General features: G+C 36.3%; 1 protein-coding gene across 1 annotated transcript in view; it reads right to left on the bottom strand.

The window, feature by feature from the left end:
* NEGR1 (neuronal growth regulator 1) overlaps positions 1-24,029 on the bottom strand; it is a 960,822-nt gene that overhangs the window by 532,445 nt on the left and 404,348 nt on the right. The window contains exon 2 of the mRNA XM_081490654.1: positions 17,530-17,762. Within this exon, the coding sequence (XP_081346780.1) occupies positions 17,530-17,762 (233 nt within the window). The remainder of the gene's footprint in view (positions 1-17,529; positions 17,763-24,029) is intronic.

The following is a 24,029-nucleotide window of genomic DNA, read 5'->3' as shown; positions in this document are numbered from 1 at the left end:
ATATAGCTGTTCTGTTAAAATGCTATTTTTATAACAGAAAGCATGGTATGTCAAACCTAAAAAATTGCATTTTCTCTTTTGTGTTGTAATTCTGATATTTCATTCTTGATCACTCAAACCCCAATTCACTAATATACTCAAAGCTTGACTCACTTCACTTCATTTCATTGTTTGCTCAGAACAGATTGTATAACAGGCATGAAGGTCAAGATTATTGATTAAAACCCACAGCAATGAAGTATCTATTAAACCCAAAGTAACTGACAACCATGTGACTCAATCCACATGGAATTTTTCTAGATGGAGTGATTTTGACAGAAATCAGCAACATTATAAGATTTCAACAAAACAAAAATATCACTACATATATTAACATTTATAAATTAAGATGCTCACATCTACAAGGTAAACATCTCTACTTCCACACACCCTTCTTCCATTTCCATGGTAACCACATTAGTTCTCACAATCTCAATCAGGTGTGGACCATCACAACGGTTTTCCAACTGAATTTTTTTTGGGGGGAACTTACAACAAACTTTTGTTTCATTCAAATAGAAAAATTAAAAATCTGTTATTCTGCTTCTATTTCCCTCATTTTACTGACCCTATATTGGTCCAAAAAGATAATCCAGTCATTAATGAACCTAGCTATATTATCCCACACATTTCAACGGGAAATCCTTATAGTAATGCTAGATTCTGTTCGACATGATGATTGCATAAATTCATCAGCTAAACAACAGTGCCTTTTTGTGGTTAAGTTATTGATAGATGTTATCAAGTTCTCCATTGGTTGCCCTTTTCTGGCTTCTTAAAGCAAAACAATCGTAACCTATTTTAGTGTCTTAGAATACACACTCTCATGTATTCTAAGGTTAAAGAATCCCTTGATTCACAATTTTATCACCTTGTTTTGGCCAGTCTAACGGCTACTCTTTAGGGTAAAAATGCACCTCAATAAATAAGCAAACAACAACAAACAGTCACACCACATCAGCCAAGGAAGCCTGTTTCAGAGTTTGTAGATTTTTAAAAATTTAAAAATCTCAAACTGATTTTGTCAATCTCCTCAATCGTTCACCGTTTCTTTATCTATGGAAGACTGTTTCCATCTTTGCCAACCACCGAGATGGTGGAGCTGGGTGGACTACTTTAACGTTTCCCTATGATGACACTCATAACGGCTACATCCTATAGCAGCTTCTTAATCCGAGGAAGCTCCCAGCCATGTCTCCCCAGGGCTCTCTGTTTAAACTCCAGGCAGCTGCTCCTCTCAGCAACGAATGGCTCCAGTCAGCAGCTCAGCACATCAATTACAGCCTCCTACAGTTGCTCCCCAAGAGTCCCATTGCTTCTTACATGCTCAGATGACCTCCAACAGCATCTTGATCTCTCAGGAGCTGCACATTTGAGCATTTGTCAGCAGCACTTCTAAAGGACGTCTTATGGCAATGCTCTAATGAAGCCATTCCCCTAATCTGAGGAGTTGGTTCTGTTTTCAAACTGCCCATCCCCCTACACTCACTCCACTCGATGGAACAAGACTATGTGGCATCGTACTTCTAACTGCTTCTTCAGCGCTTGTTGGGTCTTGAAGCAGCTTCTCCTTTAGCTCCAAATGATTTACTGTGCACACTAACAGTAACTTCCAAGCAGTTTCCTATAGCTAACCGTTACTTCTTCCTTGTAGTCACTTCTCAAGCCCCTCTCCCCACAAGCTGCCTCATTTCTAAAGTTGGCTGTGACTCTCCACAGGAAGAAGACTACTTCTTTCATATCTGCTGTGAAATGGAGTATTCCTCATCCTTTTCGGTAAACAAGGATGGCACAGTCTTCAGGGATTCCAGCCTTCCAAATGTAAATTTTTGAGCCCAGGAAGAACAATAATGGCTATCCAGCAGCCCCCAGTCGCTGGTGATAAGAGCTCCTCAGGTAAGCTCCTGAGGAGCCGGGAGGATGAGAGAAAGCACAAGAGGCAGCCATCCACCACATTCACCACTCCTCAAGGAATTAAGGATGTGAATAATCAGGAAGTAAGATTTGGCCCAGATAGCTGAGATGCATATGAAAGGAATGAATTCAGTGAGCCCAGACATTTGCATCTTTCCATACATAAAAGATCTCTAAATTCCTTACTTCTATATATCTGGTTTTCCTGGCTCAACAATAATCTTTTGTTATTTATGGGCCTCCTGGTGGCGGAAACTACCTGTCCCTTGCTGAAAATTTCTTTATAATGGACTCCTCCCCCCACTTTCTCAGAAACAGTTCTCTCAGGAGATGCTGTCCCTTGGGGCTCAAAGTCCTAAAAAATTTCCACCAAATAAACATAACTCAACTTATAGGTTTTGTGTATTTTTTCAGCCAACGGTACCCTGAATATACACCTGTTCCAGCTCCTATCTAATTTTGGTGCATTTATTTGCCAAATGCCTCCTGTCAGTATTGCCCCGCTGGTTTGTAAGTTTCTTGAAGGGAAAAGCTAATTCTTGTTTGTGGATCTTTGTTTTGTTTTCCTAACACCTAGAACAATGCTTAGCCAAAGGCAAAAGCTTAAAGAATGCGCCTTGGTTGCATTAGACTTAGTGTCCAAAGTCAGGTAACTGGTTTACCAGAGAAGAGTCCCAAATTGCTTTTCATTAGTTTTCCCACAAGGCACAGATGAAACTGTAAAGATTAAGGCCTGGAATATTGCTGGACAACTCATAGATCCCAGGGTAAATATACTACCACAGCTTTATAGCCTCTCTTTAGGTTATTTTTCTAAAATTTTCAGTCTGTGTAGATAATAAAAGATTGTCATTTCTACTCATGCCATTGTGTATTTGTAGCTCTAATATTCATTAAGGATACAACTGAAATGTTAATAATAATTGCATCCAAAAAGCTAATAAAGAGAAGCCCAAGGCTCACATAAATACCAGCATTTAATATTTATGCATACTTTAAATTTTCCTTCCTAATTTATCTTCCTTTCTGATAATTAGTTTAGTAAATTTGAGACCCCAATATCTGTGTAATTAATTTTAAAATTTATTTTAAAATTTGCTTTCTATGCTGAGGAATGATATATACATGTGTGTGGGTTTATATTAATAATACATATTTTTTCAAGAATGTAAAGAGGTAATTATTATTGTATAATATGGTTATCTATATAGCTGATAGAGCTTAAAACATATTTCTTGAGAGTACTTACAAGTAGAAACACTTGACATCTTTAGGAAAAAGAACTGTATCAGTCAGGATCCAGTCAGGAAAATAGGAACCAAATATAAGTCTTATACATAAAGGGGGTTTAATACAGGGAATTGTTTACACAAGTAATGAAGGACTAAAAAGACAAGGCATATGAAGATGAGCAATTCAGAGATTTCTAACAAGAAGCCACTGATATCCCTGCTTGTAAGCAGGTATCATTACCAGATCCTAGAGGTGGGGACTGTTCATCAGGAGCTATATCCACGGCAGAGGACTACCTGGCATGAGCTGGAGTCAAGGAGAAAGGCATGGGGCAATGAGACAGCAAAATAGCCTGCCTTCTCCCTTTCTTCTGTCTCCTTTCTTGCCAGTGTCTTCCACTGGATGAATCCTGCCAGAAAACAAAGAAGCTTGGAAACACACCCATGGAGGCGGGGTTGGTCAGCCAATCCCATGATGCAAACATGACCAGAGAGTTACAAAGAATAGCTCTCAGACCAAATAGGCAAAAATGACTGTTACCGTCATCTTTCCTTTCATGTTAGGTAGTATATTTTTTTCCTTAGTACACATTTTTTTTCTAATTACTATAACCCAAAATCCTGCATTGGTATAAATTTATTATATCTTTTCACATGGATTTTCTTCACAGGAAGGAAGAGTAATTATTTTACTCATGTTTTGCAGAATAACTTCATTGTCTAATTCTTAAATAAAAGTCACTTGAAATCAATGAGAACAATCTCAATTATATCCCAATTGAAAGGAAAAAAAGAGGACAGAATCTATCTGTACATTATTAGCTCACTGGAAAAAGAAGGTAAAGTCTTTTGAATATCTACTTGAGTCAGATACTCTGAGAAATTTCTTGTATGTCTAATTTATTTTAATTTTCCCAGTCATCCAAAGAGTTGGATATTACTTTTTACTTCTCAGCGAATGAAATTGAGTCTTAAAAAGATGGTGACACTTAGAACCAACTTCATATATTTTGTAAATATCAGAGCTGAACATCATCTGAGGTCAATCCAATGCATAAACCACACTAGACTACTTAGGAGAATATCGGTTTTAAGTAGTTTCAAGGGGAGATATAGCCTAAATAATACTTACTGAGAAAAACATGAGAAGAATTTTGTCTGGTTATTGGCTGACTTGTATTCTTAGGGGCCTTCACTCATTCATTCTATCATTTATTAAATATTTATTTTAGCTCAACTTACATGACAGCTCTTATTGTAATCACTTATAATAACTTACATGATAGCCTTTCTTGTAATCACTAAGAGTAGGGCTGTCAGAGATAAGATCCATACTTTCATGGAGCTTGTTACAACCTGCCACACAGTGGATAATTAAAACTTGTGCACATCTTTTCTACTAGTCAAGTGGTTCTCAACCTGGGGTGATTTTTTTACCCCAGCAGATGTTTGTTAATATCTAGAGATACTTTGGAGTGTCACAACTAGAGCATGCTCCTATGTCTTAGGTGTTGAGGCCAGTGTACAGGTCCATTCAGGCTGACATCAGAAAATATCATAAACTGAGTGGCTTACAAACAGGAAATGATCATTTCTCATAGACTTAAACATCCAAAAGCATGACATTGGCAGATTTGGTGTCTGATGAAACCTCACTTCCTAGATGACTGTCTCTTCACTGTAACCTCACATAGTGGAAAGGGGGAGAGATTTCTTCAGGGTTTCTTTTATAAAAACACTAATCCTGTTTTTGAGGGCTTCATGCTTGTGACCTAAGTGCCTTCCAAAAACCCCATTTCTTAATGCCATAATGTTGGCATTAGGGTTCAACACATGAATTTGGGCAGGACACAAATATTTTATACATAGCAGCTAGGCAGCCAGGGATGCTCCTAAATATCTCACAATATACAGAAAATTTCTTTTCCTCTACCACACACACACACACACACACACACACACACACACACACACACATTCATTATATGATCCAAAATGTTAACAGTGCCAAGGTTGGGAAACCCTGTTCTAAATAGATATGAAAGTATTTTCTATTTTTGAGTGTGTCTTAGTTTCCTATTTGCTACCAAAGCAAAGTACCACAAAGAGTGGTTTAAAACAACACTAATTTATCTCATAATTATAGGTTAGATGTCCAATATAAATCTTTCTTAGTGAAAACTGAGGTGTTGGTAGAATTATGTTTTTTTCTGGAGTCTCTAATAGACAATCCATTTCCTTTCCTCTTCCAGCCTCCAGAGGGTCCTCATATTTATTTGCTCATGATTCCCTTCCTCTGTCTTTAAAGTCAGAAAGGGTAGCTTGAGTATTTCTTACATTCCATCACTGTGACCCACTTCCACAGTCATATTTCCCTTTGATTCTCTTCTTCTGCCTCCTTTTTTCACTTGTAAGTACTTATGTGATATCCTTGGGTCCATCTGGATAATCTAAAATAATGTCCCTATTTTAAGGTCAGCTGCTTTGCAATCTTAGTTCTCCTTTGAGTCATGGTCATCTTTGGGGACCATTATTCCGCTTACACCAAGAAGGATGCATGTGCAATTTTTAGCAGTTATTTGTACCTAGGAGGTATTGAACTAAAGTGAACTGCCCAAGGGATTAAAAAAAAAAATTAAACTGACCTAATCCTAGATGTCTTTTTAAAATAGACTACCTTTAAAAGGTAAGGTCCTAAGGCTAGGAAAACAGTATACATATGTTAGCTCTGCACTGACAAAAAGTTCTTCCTCAAATCTTCAACATGCTGTTTTAAAACACATCTTCACATTCACTTGTTCAAATCAAAATCTGAAACGATAAGTGAAATAACTGAGAGGAAATTCTAATAGTTGTATTCTTAACCCTTTAAAATGATAGCCTCTTACTTCTGTTTGGCATTAGGAACCCTTGCCTACAATATTAGTAGTGACTTTGTCTCATATAAAGTGTATTTGTATTCTCAAAATAACATTGCCAAGAGAATATATATATATAGTAAAATACTGGTATCCCATTTAAATATTATATTTTCACTGCAACATGCAATCACTATTCTGCATTTGTGAAAACACGGGGATTAGCAGAGGATAAGGATGCTATGACCTGGAATAAAAATAAGCAACCTAAGTCATAAATGCCTAACTAATCCTTTTAATTTAAAATTTTTCCTGTTAAGTCAGCATTCTTGGTGTTATGCCCTAAAGATAGCATCAATACATTAAATCACAGCTTAAGCAAAGTGATTAGCATGAAGGCAGGGAGAAAGAAGTACATACACATATACAACCAATACATTTCTGCTGAGCCCCTAATATTTATCAGGAACTGTTCTGGATGTTTGGGAGTCAAAAGGGATTAAGACCCAGTCCTCACACACAAAGATTGACTGAGGTTCTTATTTGGATAAATTTAGTGATTCCATGAGCATTTTGCTTACATAAAGAAGTCTATAAAATGTAGAGGGTATGTACATTTTTCTAGAGACCAGGTCTGCAATTTTAAAATGGGTCAATGACTGCAAAATGTTTAAGAACCATTGGTCTAGAGGCAAACTGGCTTCCTCGGTGGCTCAGCAGTAAAGAATCTGCCTGCAATGCAAGAGACACAGGACATACTGGTTCAGTCCCTGGGTTGGGAAGATCCCCTGGAGGAAGAAATGGCAACCCACTCCAGTATTCTTGCTGGAGAGGAGCCTGGCAGGTTACAGTCCTAGGGTGGCAAAGAGTTGGACATGACTGAGCACGCATGCACTCTTAATGTGGGTTAGAACATCTGACAGCTTAGTTCAGACACATGAGCCATCTTTCCTGTGTCTATCTTCTGCTCTTACTAGGTAATTAAAGGACTACTGAAGGAATGGGAGGGAAGTGGTGCAGGTCAGGACACAGAGTGACTTGTGGTGCAGGTCAGGGGGCATCAGGACACAGAGTGAATCGTATTCTGCAAACTGAACTTTACCATTAGTCTTAACTGGGTCTCTCTCGACACTATACATAATTAATTCTTATTGTTCTGCTACAAATCATATGATAAACAATATCATTAGCAGATTCAAAATTTCTCCTCTGCTAAATTTGTATCTTTATCCATCATAAAGGTTACAAGTGCTATTTCATTCAGAATTTAGTTAATAAAAACAGCAAAACCCTAATTGTCTTTGTAGTAATTTCTTGACTACACACATAATTTGGAGAAGAAAACAGTAAATTTATTTCATAGATCAAATCTTATTGCAGTGACTTCCTAGGAGAACACAAATTATTTCACCAGACTAAGATTTTACTTGCAGGGTTTCTCAAAATAAGTGGACCAGCTAAAGCTTGGTAATCTTTTATTTATAGAGAGATTTTCATACTGATCATGTACACTGAATTGGAATTTGACATGTATTATTTACATAGTTGTTTATTTTTTTTTTTAGGGAAAAATAAAGATACCAAGATAGGCAACAAATGTAACTGTTCTGAATTATAACACAAAACCAAACAATTAATACCAATAAAATAAAAATATGATCAGTCTGAGACTTGAGATACTTATCAAACTATGTGCTTCAAGAACCAGAATGAATATCCATCAATCTCTGAAGGAACTTTCAATGGGCAGCAAATCTTGCTTAAAGGTTTACCTATTTTAAAATAGTTTCAGATTGCATTTTGAACTCTTTATTACCCAAACTGGAAATACGGCTTTATTCAGTATCAAAATGAGTGATAAATATTGTTCCTCTTCTACACACCCCATTCTCAGGTATCCTTTTAGTTAATATTTGCCAAAATGATTTAAAACTTAACGCTTAGAAGAGAAGGACAAAGCCAGAATTGCTCCCCAACAACACTGACTGCAAACTGTAAAACTCATTGCTTTTCTTGTCTGACTACTACACCCTCCCAAAAAATTATCCAAATCATGAGTAGATCAGAGGTACTAGAGTAGAACCTTTCTTGCTGGCACAATTCACCAGTAACAAAGATGCTTATTTAAATTTTGATACTGTTCCCCTTATTGTTACCAAATCACAAAATTTAGCAGTATTTTCATAAAATTCCTTCTATAGAAAAAAGGCGTGATTCAGTCAACAGCATGAAATATCTATCAATATTTTTTTTTTGCTCTTTCTCATCCCTTTCATTTACTAATGACAACATATTGAAAGTTTATAAGAAAATATTACCAAATTATTTATTCCCTCCATGTAGAATTTTGGATTTTTGCACAGTTTTGATCAATAATACACTTTCAATACAAGATTTTATATTAAACTATATATATATATGTATATATATAAAACTATATGCTAACTTTTGGTTAGGCATATATGACCACTACATTTAAAGAGAGAATTTTTTTCAAAGAAAAGTACTATTTATTGAAATCTATCATCTCTTTCTGCTACTGTTTTTATCTCAACTGCAGAAAAGTCATGGCCAATAATCTTTTTTAAAGACTATAAATGAAAAAGAATATTCAGAAGAGATAAAAATGTTGATTCTGGAAGAAGTACCAATATTCAAATAAGAATTTCACTAAAAATTAATTCAATGAACCTTGTTTCTTATGAACCTTAGTAGCTACATCAATAACCTATTCAATATCAATACAATCACAAATAAAAGTGAAGTTATGATTTTCTGGAAGCTGGCTTGATATGCACTGCCAGGTAACCATAGCATTTCTAGCCAGATTGAAATATCTGAAAAGAAAAATGAAATAGTCTACCTGAAAAGTGCATGAATTTTAAAAGTATATGCATGATTTTACTGCTTAAAAAGGTCTAGCTCATATACATCCACGTGAGTGGACCTGAGCTTTTCTGCAAAGGTACATTTGAGTGAATAATTTTGCTGAAGTCTAGATCATAAATGATACCTGAAAGATTTGTTTTTCCCAGTTTCACAAATTAGGCATATTTTTTCTAAAATCTTTAGACCCCAAACCATTATCTTTCTGGACATCAATACTACTTAATATCTTATGGTGTGGCATGCTAAGTCCCCTCAGTTGTGTCTGACTTTTTAGGACCCCAGGGCCTGCAATCCCTCAGGCTCCTCTGTTCATGGGATTCTCCAGGCAAGAATACTGGAGTGGGTTGCCATGCCCTCCTCAGGGGATCTTCCCGACCCAGGGATGGAACCAAAGTCTCATTATGTTTCCTGCATTGGCAGGCAGGTTCTTTTACCACTAGTGCCACCAATAGCTACTATTACTATCTTATATATTAACATATTAACAGAGTAAATGTTTCTGTTAGGTAGTTAGAATAGGAAAAAGGAGTCCAGAATGGCAGTGGCTAAAAGACAAGGAAGGAAAAAGCCCAAGAAAATAAAACAAAGGAAGGTCTGAGGACCAGAGTGAGGACCTCAGGTAGAACAAACAGCACCCCTGGCTAGCCCAATTTACATAGGGGAAGCCCAGGGGAGAGGAGAAAAAACATATAAAAGAGGAGCCAAAGGGCCAGGGCTCTATTTCTTCTTTTCTCGTGTCTTTTGGGTCAGCATGCCCTCACACCTCGAGGATGTATTTTCCTTTATTTTCTGAATAACACTAAGCTGTAACATGGAGCTGTAACACTTATCTGTCCAAGAGCTGAGACATGGTCTGTCCAAGAGCAGTGACACGTCTAGGGCTTTAACATCCATCGCTTCAAATTTTTGTTGTGACAAGACAGACCGAGGAAATTACACACTCCCCTGACATTTCCATTGGACAAAACTCTTGGGAAATACGACAATCCTATTAACTAATGGGGCATAAGCTACAAAATGCTTACAAATGATTTTCTTCCTAAATTGAAAATCTGTGTATTTTAGACCAACATAAAATAGAAAAATGGGGGGAGTTTAAGTAAGGCTCCACTGTTACTAGTAAATCACTGTGGGAAAAATCTGTAAGAACTAATACAACTTAACTTAACTTAAATATTAACTTATTTATATCATTTTTCTTATAACTGAACCTTGAGCCAGTGGTTGGTATTCAGGTATTGACTAGTCTGTTAACTCAGTGCATTTTGCCTTCCACAGGATCTCTACCATAATGTGAATTGGGGTAACATATTCCCTGGTGGTTCAGTGGTAAAAATATCATCTGCAATACAGGAGTTATAGAATTCATGGGTCTGATCCATGGTTGGGAAGATCCCCTGGAGGAGGAAAAGGCAACTCACTCCAGTTCATGGGACAACCTTATGAAGAAAGGACCCTGGCAGGCTACACTCCATGGGGTCACAGAGAGTCAGACATGAGTGAGCATGCACGAATGAATTGGGGTAAGCAAAAAAATGATTTATGGTAGAATAGGTAGTTAATTCCTTACAGAGGGAATGAGAATGAGTATGTACACACCTAACCCTGTAACTGTGATCTCAATTATTTGATACCACTCATAACATAATTTTAGAGAATAAATGATTAATATTTTCTCATAAGCAGATGATACATACATATATATGTATATATACACATATATAATTATCACATATAAGGTGGTCTTATAAATTTATCTCTGTTAGAAATTAATGAAATAAAGATACAGATCCTGTATAAAAACTAAGGTCATTTTTGGAGATTATTTTCCCCCTAAAAACAAACAAACAAAAAAATCCCCAAAGTGAGCTTATAAATTCAGAGAACAGATTGGTGGTTGGGAAGAGAAAGGCAAAACAAGTGACTGGGATTAAAAAGTACAAATTTTCAGCTCTAAAATAAATAAGTCATGGGGATATAATGTTCCACATGTTGACAATTGGAGGAGGTTATGGAAAGGACATGACAACAGGCTGACCCTTGAGCTGGACTCAGGCAATCTGAGACTCCTCTCCTTCTCCCCTGTCAGTTCTGCCCACAGTTTGCATTACTAGCATCCATTTCAAGGACTCAGCCTTAAGAGAGCCCTGTGTTTTTAGGACCATCTGGACTGAAAACATGCCTGAACTCTCTTAAGGGCTCAATATAAACTTTTAAGATTCTTCCAAGTAGGTATGGAGGCCCACTCATCTTATGATCACTCAAGACTAGCCTCATATGTAAGTTTCCTTGTTTCTTAAAGCTGCCCCCTACCAATCTCAACTGGTCTCATTCTGAACTGGTCTGCCTCTTTCTCAGGTCTCTTCTTGCCCTTTGTGTATGGGTACCAGTTTTGGATTTCACCAGAGGAAGTCTAACTGATCTTGCTTCTCTTTCTGTGTTGGATGCTAAAATTCTTAGAACTAAAATTTTTACCAAACCCTAAAATATATAAAGAAATCATAGCACAAATTTTATGATTCAGCCTCACATATGATTATATCCTACTCTTCTTACCTTATCTTTTGCTTCTGATTTATCCTATTCACCTTGGTGTACTAAATACTTTTTATAAGCGATTTTTAATTCCAATCCAATGTAAAATAGAATGCTAATAATAAATAATATTTGAATGTGCTGTCTTTTGACATTACAAAGACTTTTTTTTTAAAGAATGACTAAGCTAGAGGCAAGGATCTAACATGTTCATAGTTAAGGATCTTTGAGTTGAAAGAGGATGGAATTTACAGCTAGGATATATAGTAGAGAGTATTCTGGTAATAAATTGCTGGAGAAGAAAGAAAAGGGAAGATTGAACAGAGAAAGAAGTTGAGCTGTGGTGGGTGCTGTTCAATGACTTCAGCTGCTCTAGAGCCAAAATGGCCCATCAGTTATCTAACTGGACAGAAGAGAGAAGTTTTTATAACCCCTGCTTTAATTAATCATCAGTCATTGCTGCTCCAGATAGAACTTAATCTTTCCTCTCTATGTTGTTGTTCAGTCTCTAACTCATGTCTGACTTTTTGTGACCCCCATGGACTGCAACATGCCAAGCTTCCCTGTCCCTCACTCCTGGAGTTTGCTCAAGTTCATGACCACTGAGTACGTGATACTGTCCAACCATCTCATTCTCTGCCACTCCCCTTTCCTTTTGTTTTCAATATTTCCCAGCATCAGGGTCTCTTCCAATGAGTCAGCTCTTCACATCAAGTGGCCAAAGTATTGGAGCTTCAGCATTGGTCCTTCCAATGAATATTCAGGGTTGATTTCTTTAGGATTGACTGATTTGATCTCCTTTCAGTCCAAGGGATTCTCAAGAGTCTTCTCCAGCACTGCAATTCAAAAGCATTAATTCTTTGGCACTCAGCCTTTTTTATGGTCCAACTCTCACACCTATACATGACTACTAGAAAAATCATAGCTTTGACTATATAGACTTTTGTTGGCAAAGTGATGTCTCTGCATTTTAATATGCTATCTAGGTTTGACATAGTTTTCCTTCCAAGGAGCAAATGTCTTTCAATTTCATGGCTGCAGTCACCAACTGCAGTGATTTTGGAGCACAAGAAAATAAAGTCTATCACTGTTTCCATTGTTTCCCCATCTATTTGCCGGAAAGTGATGGGATTGGATGCTATGTTCTTAGTTTTTTGAATATTGTGTTCTAATCCAACTTTCTCACTCTCCTCTTTCACTCCATCAAGAGGCTATTTAGTTCCTCTTCATTTTCTGCCATTAGTGTGGTAGCATCTGCATATCTGAGGTTGCTGATATTTCTCCCCTCAGTCTTTTTTTTTTTTTTTTTTGGTTTATGAAATATTTATTTCTCATGGTCCTTAAGGCTGGAAGTCCAAGATCATGACAGACTCAGTTCATGGTAAGAAACCAGTTTCTGGTTCGCAAGTTGCCTTCTTCTGGCCACCTTCACATAGTAGAGGAGACAAGGGAGTTCTCTAGGCTCTCTCTTTTTTTTTTTTCTTTCTTTTTTTTTTTTTTTTGTTTCACAAGAAAACGTTTTATTTTGGGGGCAGAACATGGAGAGGTAGGAGCTTACACTCCAGGGCATAGGTCCTGCCCGACAGGCTCCCCTCAGTCTTGATTCCAGCTTGTGATTCAACCAGCCAAGCATTTCACATGATTTACTCTGTACATAAATTAAAAATTCAGGGTGACAATATACAGTCTTGTACTCCTTTCCCAATTTTGAACCAGTCAGTTATTCTGTGTCTGGTTCTAAGTGCTGCTTCTTGACCTGCATACAGGTTTCTCAGGAGATGGGTAAGGTGGTCTGGTATTCCCATCTCTTTATCAATTTTTCCATAGTTTGTTGTGATCCACACAGTCAAAGGCTTTAGTGTAGACAAAGAAGCAGAAGTAGATGTTTTTTCTTTTTTTTTTTTTTCCTGGAACTCCCTTGCTTTTTCTATGATCCAACAGATACTGGCAATTTGATCGCTGGTTCCTCTGCCTTTTCTAAATCCAGCTTGTACATCTGAAGTTTTCAGTTCACATATTGTTGAAGCCTAGCTTGAAGGATTTTAGCATAACATTACTAGCATGTGAAATGTGTGCAATTGTACAATAGTTTGAACATTCTTTGACATTGTCCTTCTTTAGGACTGGAATTAAAACTGACCTTTTCCAGTTCTGTGAGACATTATTTTGCTTACATGCTTGAGTGCTGGTCAAAACTCCTTCTACTCTGCATAAAGAAAACCTAGAGTATATCTCCCTGAAAGGGCATAAGTTGAATGATAAATGTTCCACATACTGTGTGTGTGTGAATGCATGTGTGTCTTAAAACAATACACATTTGTTATTTCCATTTCTATCCTAGAATGTTTTAACTGCTTAGAGTCTCACAAGGCAGCAGTCAGTGTGTTGGCTGGAACTGTTGTATATATATTCACTTATTATACAATATCTTTAGGTGTCTTATTTTGTGCCGTATACAACCTAGATTCTAGATGCGGACTTCAGTAGAAACGATTGTGTTATATGGGTTTCCCTGGTGGCTCAGAAAGTAATGAATCCACTTACAATGTAAGAGACTTGAGTTTGATCCCTGGGTCGAAAGATCCCCTGGAGGAGGGCATGGCAACCCACTGCTGTATTCTTGCCTGGAGAATTCCATGGAGAGAGGAACCAGGCGGGCTGCAGTCCATGCAGTGGCAAAGAGTTGGACATGATTGAGCAACTAACGCTAACTGTGTTCTGTATTTGAATAGGAAGCATTTAAATTTTATGTTTATCATGACAGTATTGTGATAGAGATCTCTCTTCATAATAAGTATTCAAGTCACTTGTATTCTTATACTCATGAACAATAAAGACTGCTCTTAGTAAATGCTATACCAAATGATGTGAAATGCTGGACAAATAGGTAACTTGATTTAACAGCATTAAATATGGGCAATGAAAAATTTATTTTCTTACTACATCTATCAGTCAATTTCCATCCCCATGAAGCAAAACTCCAATATACCACATTCTTAAAATACCATGAGTACATACATTGTTCAGCTCAGGTGGTGAAAGAAAATATGGAGAAAACTAAAGCACTAAAGTGAAAGTGTTAGTCGCTCAGTTGTGTCTGACTCTATGTGACCCCATGACTGTAGCCCACCAGGCTCTTCTGTCCATGGGATTCTCCAGGCAAGAATCCATTAGTGGGTTGCCATTACCTTCTCCAGGGGATCTTTCCAACCCAGGGATTGAACCTGGGTCTCCTGCATTGCAGGCAGATTCTTTGCCATCTGAGCCACCAGGGAAGTCCCAAATAAAATATACTTAGTAGAATAAGTACTAGAAGGTGCTACTATGTAAAAATTACTTTGCATAGTTCTCAATACAAGTGTTATACAAGTGTTTTGATTTTTTTCATTTTTTTAACTTAAATAACTATCTCTCTTTCAAATCAAAAGCAAATAATCACAGCGGATTTTTTTCCCCTGTCATTCATCATTTTGGTTTTGATTAGAATTGACCTCAAGATTTTCTGATCTGAGTCCACTTTTTTCAAATGAGAAAACTAAAGTTTAGAGAGTCTTTCAAGAGCAAATATAGGTTTGGGATCCAGGTTTTCCAACTCCTACTCCAGTGTCTTTTCTCTCCCATTATTCCATTTATTGATATTACTATCTCTGAGAAACCAATAATACCAATAAATACCCCATGCACAGTCTGTGTTGACAAGATATCCTTTTTATTATCCCCTTTCTAAAATGACTTTTAAAAAAATAGCTCCCTTGAGTACATAGCTTCAACAATTAAAGATGAGCTTTGTTTTTACCAGCCAAGGTGTGTTTGACATCAGTGATTAATAAATAGCCTTCTCTTACTTAACATTTCCTTACCTTGGTCATCCAAGGCTTGACAAATTATTAGGCAAAGAGCATACACTTTAAAACTATCCAAATACATCTGAGTATCATACAACCTAATAAATTTAGAGACTGAAGAGATGTGCACATCAGTTTATTTCTGTTTACAGTGAAGAAATGTAGCTTAAGTGGGGTTTGACTTTTTGTGACATTTATTTAGTTCTTGAAATTGATTGACAAGCCTATTAATTTGTTCCTTGAACTTTATTAATGTAATTGGAAAACTGCCCACATGTCAATCAACTTCTAATAAGTAATTAGGTTCATAAATACTGTAAAATTATTAGCTCTTAATTTGACCCAACCACATATGTCAAAACACTAACACTAATTTTATTTTTCTAGAGGAACAAAATATAGTGATAAAAATTCAGTAAGTGCATTTGTAAAATGCTCCTCCTAAAATGGTGCTCAAAAGTTTATAATGGCCAGCAAAAAATAGTGCTGGAGTAAGGCATATAACAATTTCAATACTACTGAAAAATATATGTAATGTAAAATTATGAAGAAATTCTATGAAAATTGAGCATTTGCATTAGCAGGGCATATACTTATATATACATACATATATAAATTTTGCAACCAGACCATACATATTTATAGTCTGGTTGCAAAATGTGTGCCTATTATGGAATAAGAGAGAATGAAGAAAAGGAAGGAGGGATATTTTTAGTGTTCAGAAATATATCATTTAAATATACAAGAAGTAAAATGTCTATATCTTAAGTGATTCAAATATTACTGTCAAAGTGTTTCTTTTCCTCACATTATAAACTATTTTTTAGTGTTTGAACTAGAAACTCAAGGCAAAAGGCACTGAACAAAACAAGAGAACAGGAATAGGCTTGGATAACTGAAGAAATGTGCCTTTGATTTGTAACTTCATGTCATTTTTTGAAACTGGAAAAAACCACTGCCCTCTGGAATCTCTGGATAATCTTTGGATAAAAATTGAATTTGGTGAAAATTTTATTATTTTCTCATATGCTTTTAAATAAAAAACACCCAAAAGTCTTCAATGATCTGTAATAAGAAAAACCACTGAGGAAATTCACTGACTTACCCTTCAGTGTATGCCTTTCTTGTTAAAGCTAATTGTTTGATAAGTTTAATCATCACAAAGTTAAACTGTTTACTAATAACTGAAGCTGTGCTTGAATCCACTTTTACCCTTACGTGATGAAATAGTAAATTTGTAGAATAATAATCTTTTCTGAATGTAAGCCATGTAACTTAAATACTTACTGTTGATTTTTGAAGGGTAAACTAAAAAATAATACCAGAAACTTGCTCATTCAGCTTTCCTTTTAGAAATAAAACAGGCATTCACTGGCACTACATTATCATATAATTTGTTATTAGTTTTACTTAGAAATATTGCAATATTATTTTCAGTTCCATAGTATTCTATTTTTATGCATCCAGCACATGATTAATCTATATAGCACAAGGAAACAATGCAAAAGGGCAAAAATATACATTTTTTATTTTACTAGCATTTTAATTACATTTTTCATGAAAGGTAATGTGTTGAGGGTAAATATGCTCTTACATTTTGGCATGCAAGCTAAAGAAAATAATTTGCTGATTCTGTTTATATTTGGAGATTGTAAGTCAGCTATGATTTATGATATACTGAATGTAAATCAAAAATAAAACATTGTGAACCATATTTTTTCAATTACTCTATATTTAATTAAAATAATTCTACAAGGCTGCTTCTCTTCATTGCAACTTGAATCAAAGTAAAAAGAAGCTGAATTGAGACAAAGTGTTGGAAAGCTTGAGGATTACTTTTAAAAAGTTACTATCCATATTGCAAAAAGTTCTAATATTTTAATGTAGCCATCACAGGTTATCAAAAATTTATTGTAAAGTATCAGTCATGTATTCTCAAAAATTTATTGAAGGGGTGACTCATAGGAAAAAACAAAATGAATCACATACAAAAGAATCGTAATGTGGTGTTAATGGATAATTTTTGATCTCGCTAAGTAGGGATTTGTATGCCTATAATAGCCATTATACTTAATGGAATCTAAGAACATAAATCCCTGAAAACAGTGACAACATATCTTTCAACATTGTCAGTTACCTCTCCGTCATTCTGATATCTAAATACCAAATATTTCTAAGCATAGACCTTCACAATATAGCAGATATGGAAATGAGTACCTTGCACAGTTAGATGCACCTGCATTGTTCTTGGTGTATGTTGAGTCTGAACAGAACACGTGTACGGGCCATCGTCTGTCACGTCTACATTCTGTATCTGGAGGCTGTAGTCCCTTTTATTCAATGTTGAAATTGAAACTCGAGGATCCACTGACCACTTATCACCTCCCGCAAAAATAATACTTGACCGATTCAGCCAGGCACCCTTTGAAGCTCCATCTTCCAAATAACACCTGCAAATTACCAGAGATAGAACATTATTAATCAAAATGAAAATGAGAGACATTATCTTTGTTCTGAGTGTATTTCCATACGCTGAATTATGGCACTGCCACAAATGCGAACATCAGACATAAACACAGGAGACGTGAACACACTGGTACATTTTTCATCCTCAAAGCAAATATGAAACAATACCTTCGCACAGTTCAGTTTAGTTTTGTTTTTTACATGTGTCTGTGTGTATGTGTATTTTAATTCAAAGCCAGTCAAAATCTTCTTTTATTCAGTCTGGATGACAAGTAAATTTAAATAAGGTTAAATTAGTTCAAATAACAATTTCAACATTAAAACACATTTCTTTCTTTGAAATTATAAGAAGTAGAATAGGTTCATTAGCTAGCCTGATTTAACCTAATCCAATTCTGTATATAATGTACCAGACGCATAAAACACAAAATGGTACCATATATAAGTTTATTTTTAAAATTATCTGCATTTGCAGAGCAGTAGACCTGTACACCAAAAGCACAGAAAGAATACTTTTATTAAATCAGATGCAAGACACATGAGAAACAAAAGAGGGGTACTTGACATAGAAAGGTTGTTGCGAGTGTAGAAAATGCCCAGGATAAGGAGATGAATAGTGGAAGATATGATGTTCTAGACAGAGATGCAATATGCGGATAATACCAGGGAAAGGTGAGAGAGGAGAGCCAAGCATTTCAAGCAAGTAGAAAGCCTGGAATAAAAGGTAGGAGGGATGAGAGATAAAATTGAAAAGGTAAACTAGACATAAGTGATAATAGCAAGCATGATGATTATTAGCAGATTTTAAGGCTGAATCTGAAGTCATTTATTCAGAGTTGTAATTCTATAACAAAATTCAACAATATAGCTTTGCATCCACCAGGCATCAGGCATGCCAAGATTTGAAACAGAAGGCTGTGGTCATGTATCAGTGATTTTGCTGAGGCCTGGAATTCTAAATTTTATCTTGAAAACACTGTGATACAAATTAAAGACTGGTTCTCTTAAATGAGTACAAAGCATAGCTACAGAATCAAAATACACATACAAGGAAATAGTTTGACAGCATTTCTACAGAATACCTTAGGGGATAGAATGCAGCATTTTGAGATTGGTACAAAATCGCAAGTTGAAAGCAACAGGGTAGACTCCTGCCAACTGCATCATACTAGTCAGTGGGTAAAAAAATAAGGAACAAGATACATTGCTGAATCTAATTTGCAATCAGCTTCACCATCTACAGAATGCAAACTAGTAGAAGTCATAAAGGTCACTGTTAATTGAAAAGCTTTTCCTGATGTATTTAATGAAGAAAATAAAACCCATTTTAATGACATAATTAAATAATTATAGTGTATTGTCATTCTTAATAATATGTTGAAAGAAGCTACAGGGCAAAGTTTCCATTTCACAAGATCACATGTGTATTGGTATGAGTAGAACATGGAAATACCTCTACTAGGATTATGATAATTTCAATGTCTACATTTAATATGTGGGTTCACCAAGTGTTTATTGTGTGACCTTTGCATTTGTGGCCTTCAAACTTTATCAGATCTGGTGTTCATAGCAACACTGGGAGGTATAGATTGCTATGCTCAATTCATCATCAGAATATAAATAGAATTTTTGGGTTAAATGACTTGCCCAAGCCACGTTGTTAGTGGGTGGCAAAGTTGAATTCGCAATCAAGTCTTGTATCTTCACATTCAATGTCCTTTTCACCATAATGAAGATCAAAGGCTTTTAAAATAGATTTCAGATATGGGAAGATGATTAGAATGTTGCAGAAATTACCGCAAGTAATTTCTTATTTACTGAATGTGACCAACTACTTAACCTGTCCTATTCTAAAGGAAGCAGAAAATTAATTATTAATGGATATTTTACCATGAAAGTTTGATTTAGAACACTCGTCTGGTATTTTCCTTTCCCTAGAGACAGCAGCAGTTTTACCTTTATTTGGGGGTGGGGATATCAAGAAGACTACAAAAAGTAACTAGTATTTAGATATTAGAGGTTTCATAAACCTGATCAGAGTTATAATTCTTAGTCTTAGCATAAGCACTGCTCCTCTGTTGTGGCATATCAGGGATATTCATAGAAGAATAGATTCTAACTTCTTCACTGAGAAAAACATGAAAAAAAGGATCCTTTATGTCTCCTTGGCTAAGATAATCATATTACATAAATTTTATTGACTCCAATCCAAAAATTTTCAAAACATATATTAGGAAGACCCTTTAATGTGACTTTAGGAAAAAAGCTGGTGTATCATTTCCTTGGATTTCTGTAGAACTATGTCAGATTACTGAGATGGAACCTAAATACCTCAAATTGCCATATATGGAATTTAACAAATTGGGAACAGCAACACTTAGGCATGACTTTCTATTTTATAAATTATTAGATATTTACAGAGACTATAAGAGGATGAGATGGTTGGATGCATCACCAAGTCAATGGACATGAGTTTGAGTAAGCTCCGTGAGTTGGTGATGGACAGGGAGGCCTGGTGTGCTGTGGTCCATGGGGTCGCAGAGTCAGACATGACTAACTGAACTGAACTGAAGGTCAACTATAAGATGATTATGCAAAATATATTACATAGGCATATACACATATGTCTCCTATCTTGCTCCTCTTTGTTCTCCACATCCACCCTATATTTTTTCACTTATACAAAGAAATACTGCTTGATATGTGTATGCTCTATTAAGAAGAAATTCTGAAAAGAAAGAGTTTAGGGTATGACAGAGTGTAATGGGAGGGTACAAGAAGGACAGAAGTGGTGAAAATTAAGTTTTGTATTCTTTGGGCACCAAAAACTTTTTTTTTCCTCTTTGGTTGAAGAATTCAAGTGGTCTAAAGATATAATCTGGTGGAATCCTGGCTCATGCAGAATTTATAATTTAGCAAGTATGATAAATTACATTCATGACTTGCCATCATGAAGATTAGGAAGTGAAAATATAGTAATTAAATTGTTGTTATAATGGATTATTATAATTATCTGAAGATTTCTGGCTTCTGCCATTGACACCATTCTCCCCATAACAAACAGAATGAACTTCAGAATTTATTTCAAATCATCAACAATTCCTGGAATCAAGACTACTTGGAGAAATATCAATAACCTCAGATACACAGATGACAACATCCTTATGGCAGAAAGCAAAGAGGAACTAAAAAACCTCTTGATGAAAATGAAAGAGGAGAGTGAAAAAACTGGCTTAAAACCCAACATTCAAAAAACTAAGATCATGGCATCCAGTCCCATCACTTCATGGCAAATAGATGGGGAAACAATGGAAACAGTGACAGACTTTATTTTCTAGGCTCCAAAATTGCTGCAGATGGTGACTCAGTTCAGTTCAGTCACTTAGTCATGTCCAACTCTTTGCGACCCCATGGACTGCAGCACAGCCAAGCTTCCCTGTCCATCACCAACTCCCAGAGCTTACTCAAACTCATGTCCATCCAGTCAGCAATGCCGTTCAACCATCTCATGCTCTGTCATCCCTTTCTCCTCCTGTCTTCAATCTTTCCCAGCATCAGGGTCTTTTCAAATGAGTCAGTTTTTTCTATAGGTGGTCAGTGTGTTGGAGTTTCAGTTTCAGCATCAGTCCTTCCAATGAATATTCAGGACTGATTTCCTTTAGGATGGACTGGTTGGATCTCCTTGCAGTCCAAGGGACTCTCAAGGGTCTTCTCCAACACCAGAGTTCAAAAGCATCAATTCTTCAGTGCACAGATTTCTTTATGGTCCAACTCTCACATCTATACATGACTACTGGAAAAACCATAGCTTTGACAAGATGGACCTTTGTTGGCAAAGTAATGTCTCTGCTTTTTAATATGCTGTCTAGGTTGATCATAAATTTTCTTCCAAGGAGCAAGCGTCTTTTAATTTCATGGCTGCAGGCACCATCTGCAGTGATTTTGAAGGACCCACCCCCCCAAATAAAGTCTGTTACTGTTTGTATTGCTTCCCCATATAGTTGTCATGAAGTAATGGGACCAGATGCCATGATCTTAGTTTTCTGAATGTTGACTTTTAAGCCAACTTTTTCACTCTCTTCTTTCACTTTCATCAAGAGGCTCTTTAGTTCTTCTTCACTTTCTGCCATAAGGGTGGTGTCATCTACATGTCTGAGGTTATTGATAGATGACTCTATGGTGACTGCAGCCATGAAATTCAAAGATGCTTGCTCCTTGGAAGAAGAGCTGTGGCCAACCTAGACAGCATATTAAAAAGCAGAGACATTACTTTGCCAACAAAGGTCCATCTTGTCAAAGCTATGGTTTTTCCAGTAGTCATGTATGGATGTGAGAGTTGAACCATAAAGAAAGCTGAGCACTGAAGAACTGATGCTTTTCAACTATGGTGTTGGATAAGATTCTTAAGAGTCCCTTGGACTGCAAGGAGATCAAACCAGTCAATCCTAAAGAAATCAGTCCTGAATATTCATTGGAAAGGCTGATGCTAAAGCTGAAGCTCCAATAATTTGGCTACATGATGTGAACTGACTTATTTGAAAAGACCCTGATCCTGGGAAAGATTGAAGGCAGGAAGGGAAGGGGACTACAGAGGATGAGATGGTTTTATGGCATCATCAACTCAATGGACATGAATCTGAGCAAGCTCTGGGAGTTGGTGATGGACAAGGAAGCCTGGCGTGCTGCAGTCAGTGGGGTCACAAAGAGTAGGGCACGAATGAGTGATTGAACTGACCAACAATTCCAAGCCTGCCTATTTCACTCATAAGTAAAACTCTAATCCTGATAGTGGCCAACCATCTTACATAATCCATCACTTGATTCCTCCCTGACCTTATTAGTTCACACTCTTTCCCATTTACTCTGCTATAGACTCTGGGTCTCCAGCTGTGCTTCCAATAAGTCATACATGCCCTTGCCCCAGGAAGTTGGTATTTCTGTTTCTTCTACCTGGAACTCTCTTCCTCCAGAGGTCTGCATAATGTATTCCCTATCTTCCTTAGGTCTCCACTGAATTACCTAACGTGTTAAATAACAAAGAATACCACTATTCCCAGCACTCCCATGAGACATATTACCTATTTACTGGGTTATTATTTTCTGTCTCTTCCTGCTAAAAGTTAGATCCAGGAACTGTCCATTTGGCCACTTCTGTATATTCTAAGGCCCTATCCATAATGGACAATAAATAGAAGTACTTGTTGAGTGGATGAATGAGGGCAAAAACTAAGATGCTTTTAGAAGAAGAAATAATATGGTAAAGTGTATCAAAATTTCCAAATGGCAACCTGGTTTGGAAAGAAAAGTCACGGACATATTAACTATGACACTAAGTAATTAAACACAGATATTTGTGGCACAAACAATAACTGTTGTAAAATACAGAGGAAGGACTAAGCAATCAAGTGTTTGGTGGAGAACTAAACTCAGGATTGAGTGAACAGAGTAAACTGGTTGGTGGGGGTTAGAGGTCAGTTCATAACTACTTGAAATACGAAAGATCCACAGCATTTGTCTCTGTACTTGAGGAACCACTTTAGGCCAGTAAATATTCTGTTTAGTATGTACTGGGCACTTTGTTAGGCACTTTATATTTCATATTCTATTTAATCCTCATATAAACTTATTAGCCAGACACTATTATCTTCATTTTATCTACAAAGACATGAAGATACTGGGGAATTGTAATATGAACAAAGCCAATCAGCTTGCACTCTTAACCACAGTGATAGACTATGCTATTCATTCTTAGAGTTAGACAGCAGCAAGGGTGGTGGGTTCTTCTGTTTCAGATGGAGAAATTAATATGTGAGGAATAAGTTGGTAAAACAAAGATGATCAGATCATTAATAGGGGAAAGATGAAGCAACAATTCTCAGGTTACAAACTCAGATCATTTTTCATCTCTGGACTTCCAAATAGAACATTTTAACAGCTAGTGATCTAGGACCCTTTGAAGTCTAGACAATGAAATAATATGAATAAAAATGTTTAGCAATGAATATATCCTTAATTGCATATGGCATGGATTTTCTTGAGCTTTTTTTTTTTTGCTCCCCTTAAAAACTCTGCTAGACTACCTACTTTATAGGGACATGAGTGAAGCGGTTCCAAAAATACCCTCCTCAACATAAGCTGTGCTCACACCAAGCCAATTATCATGACAAATACTTAAATTTTCAGTCAATCATATGGATGTTTTATATACACAGTTCCAAACATCTGGTTGTTGAAAAATGTATAGAAAATAA

Source organism: Giraffa tippelskirchi, chromosome 5, assembly GCF_054371585.1.
Source record: "Giraffa tippelskirchi isolate mGirTip1 chromosome 5, T2T-mGirTip1v1.2.pri, whole genome shotgun sequence".
In the NCBI taxonomy this organism is placed as follows: domain Eukaryota; kingdom Metazoa; phylum Chordata; class Mammalia; order Artiodactyla; family Giraffidae; genus Giraffa; species Giraffa tippelskirchi.
Note: the sequence above shows the minus strand (reverse complement) of the source record. Positions and strands in the feature narration are given on the sequence as shown.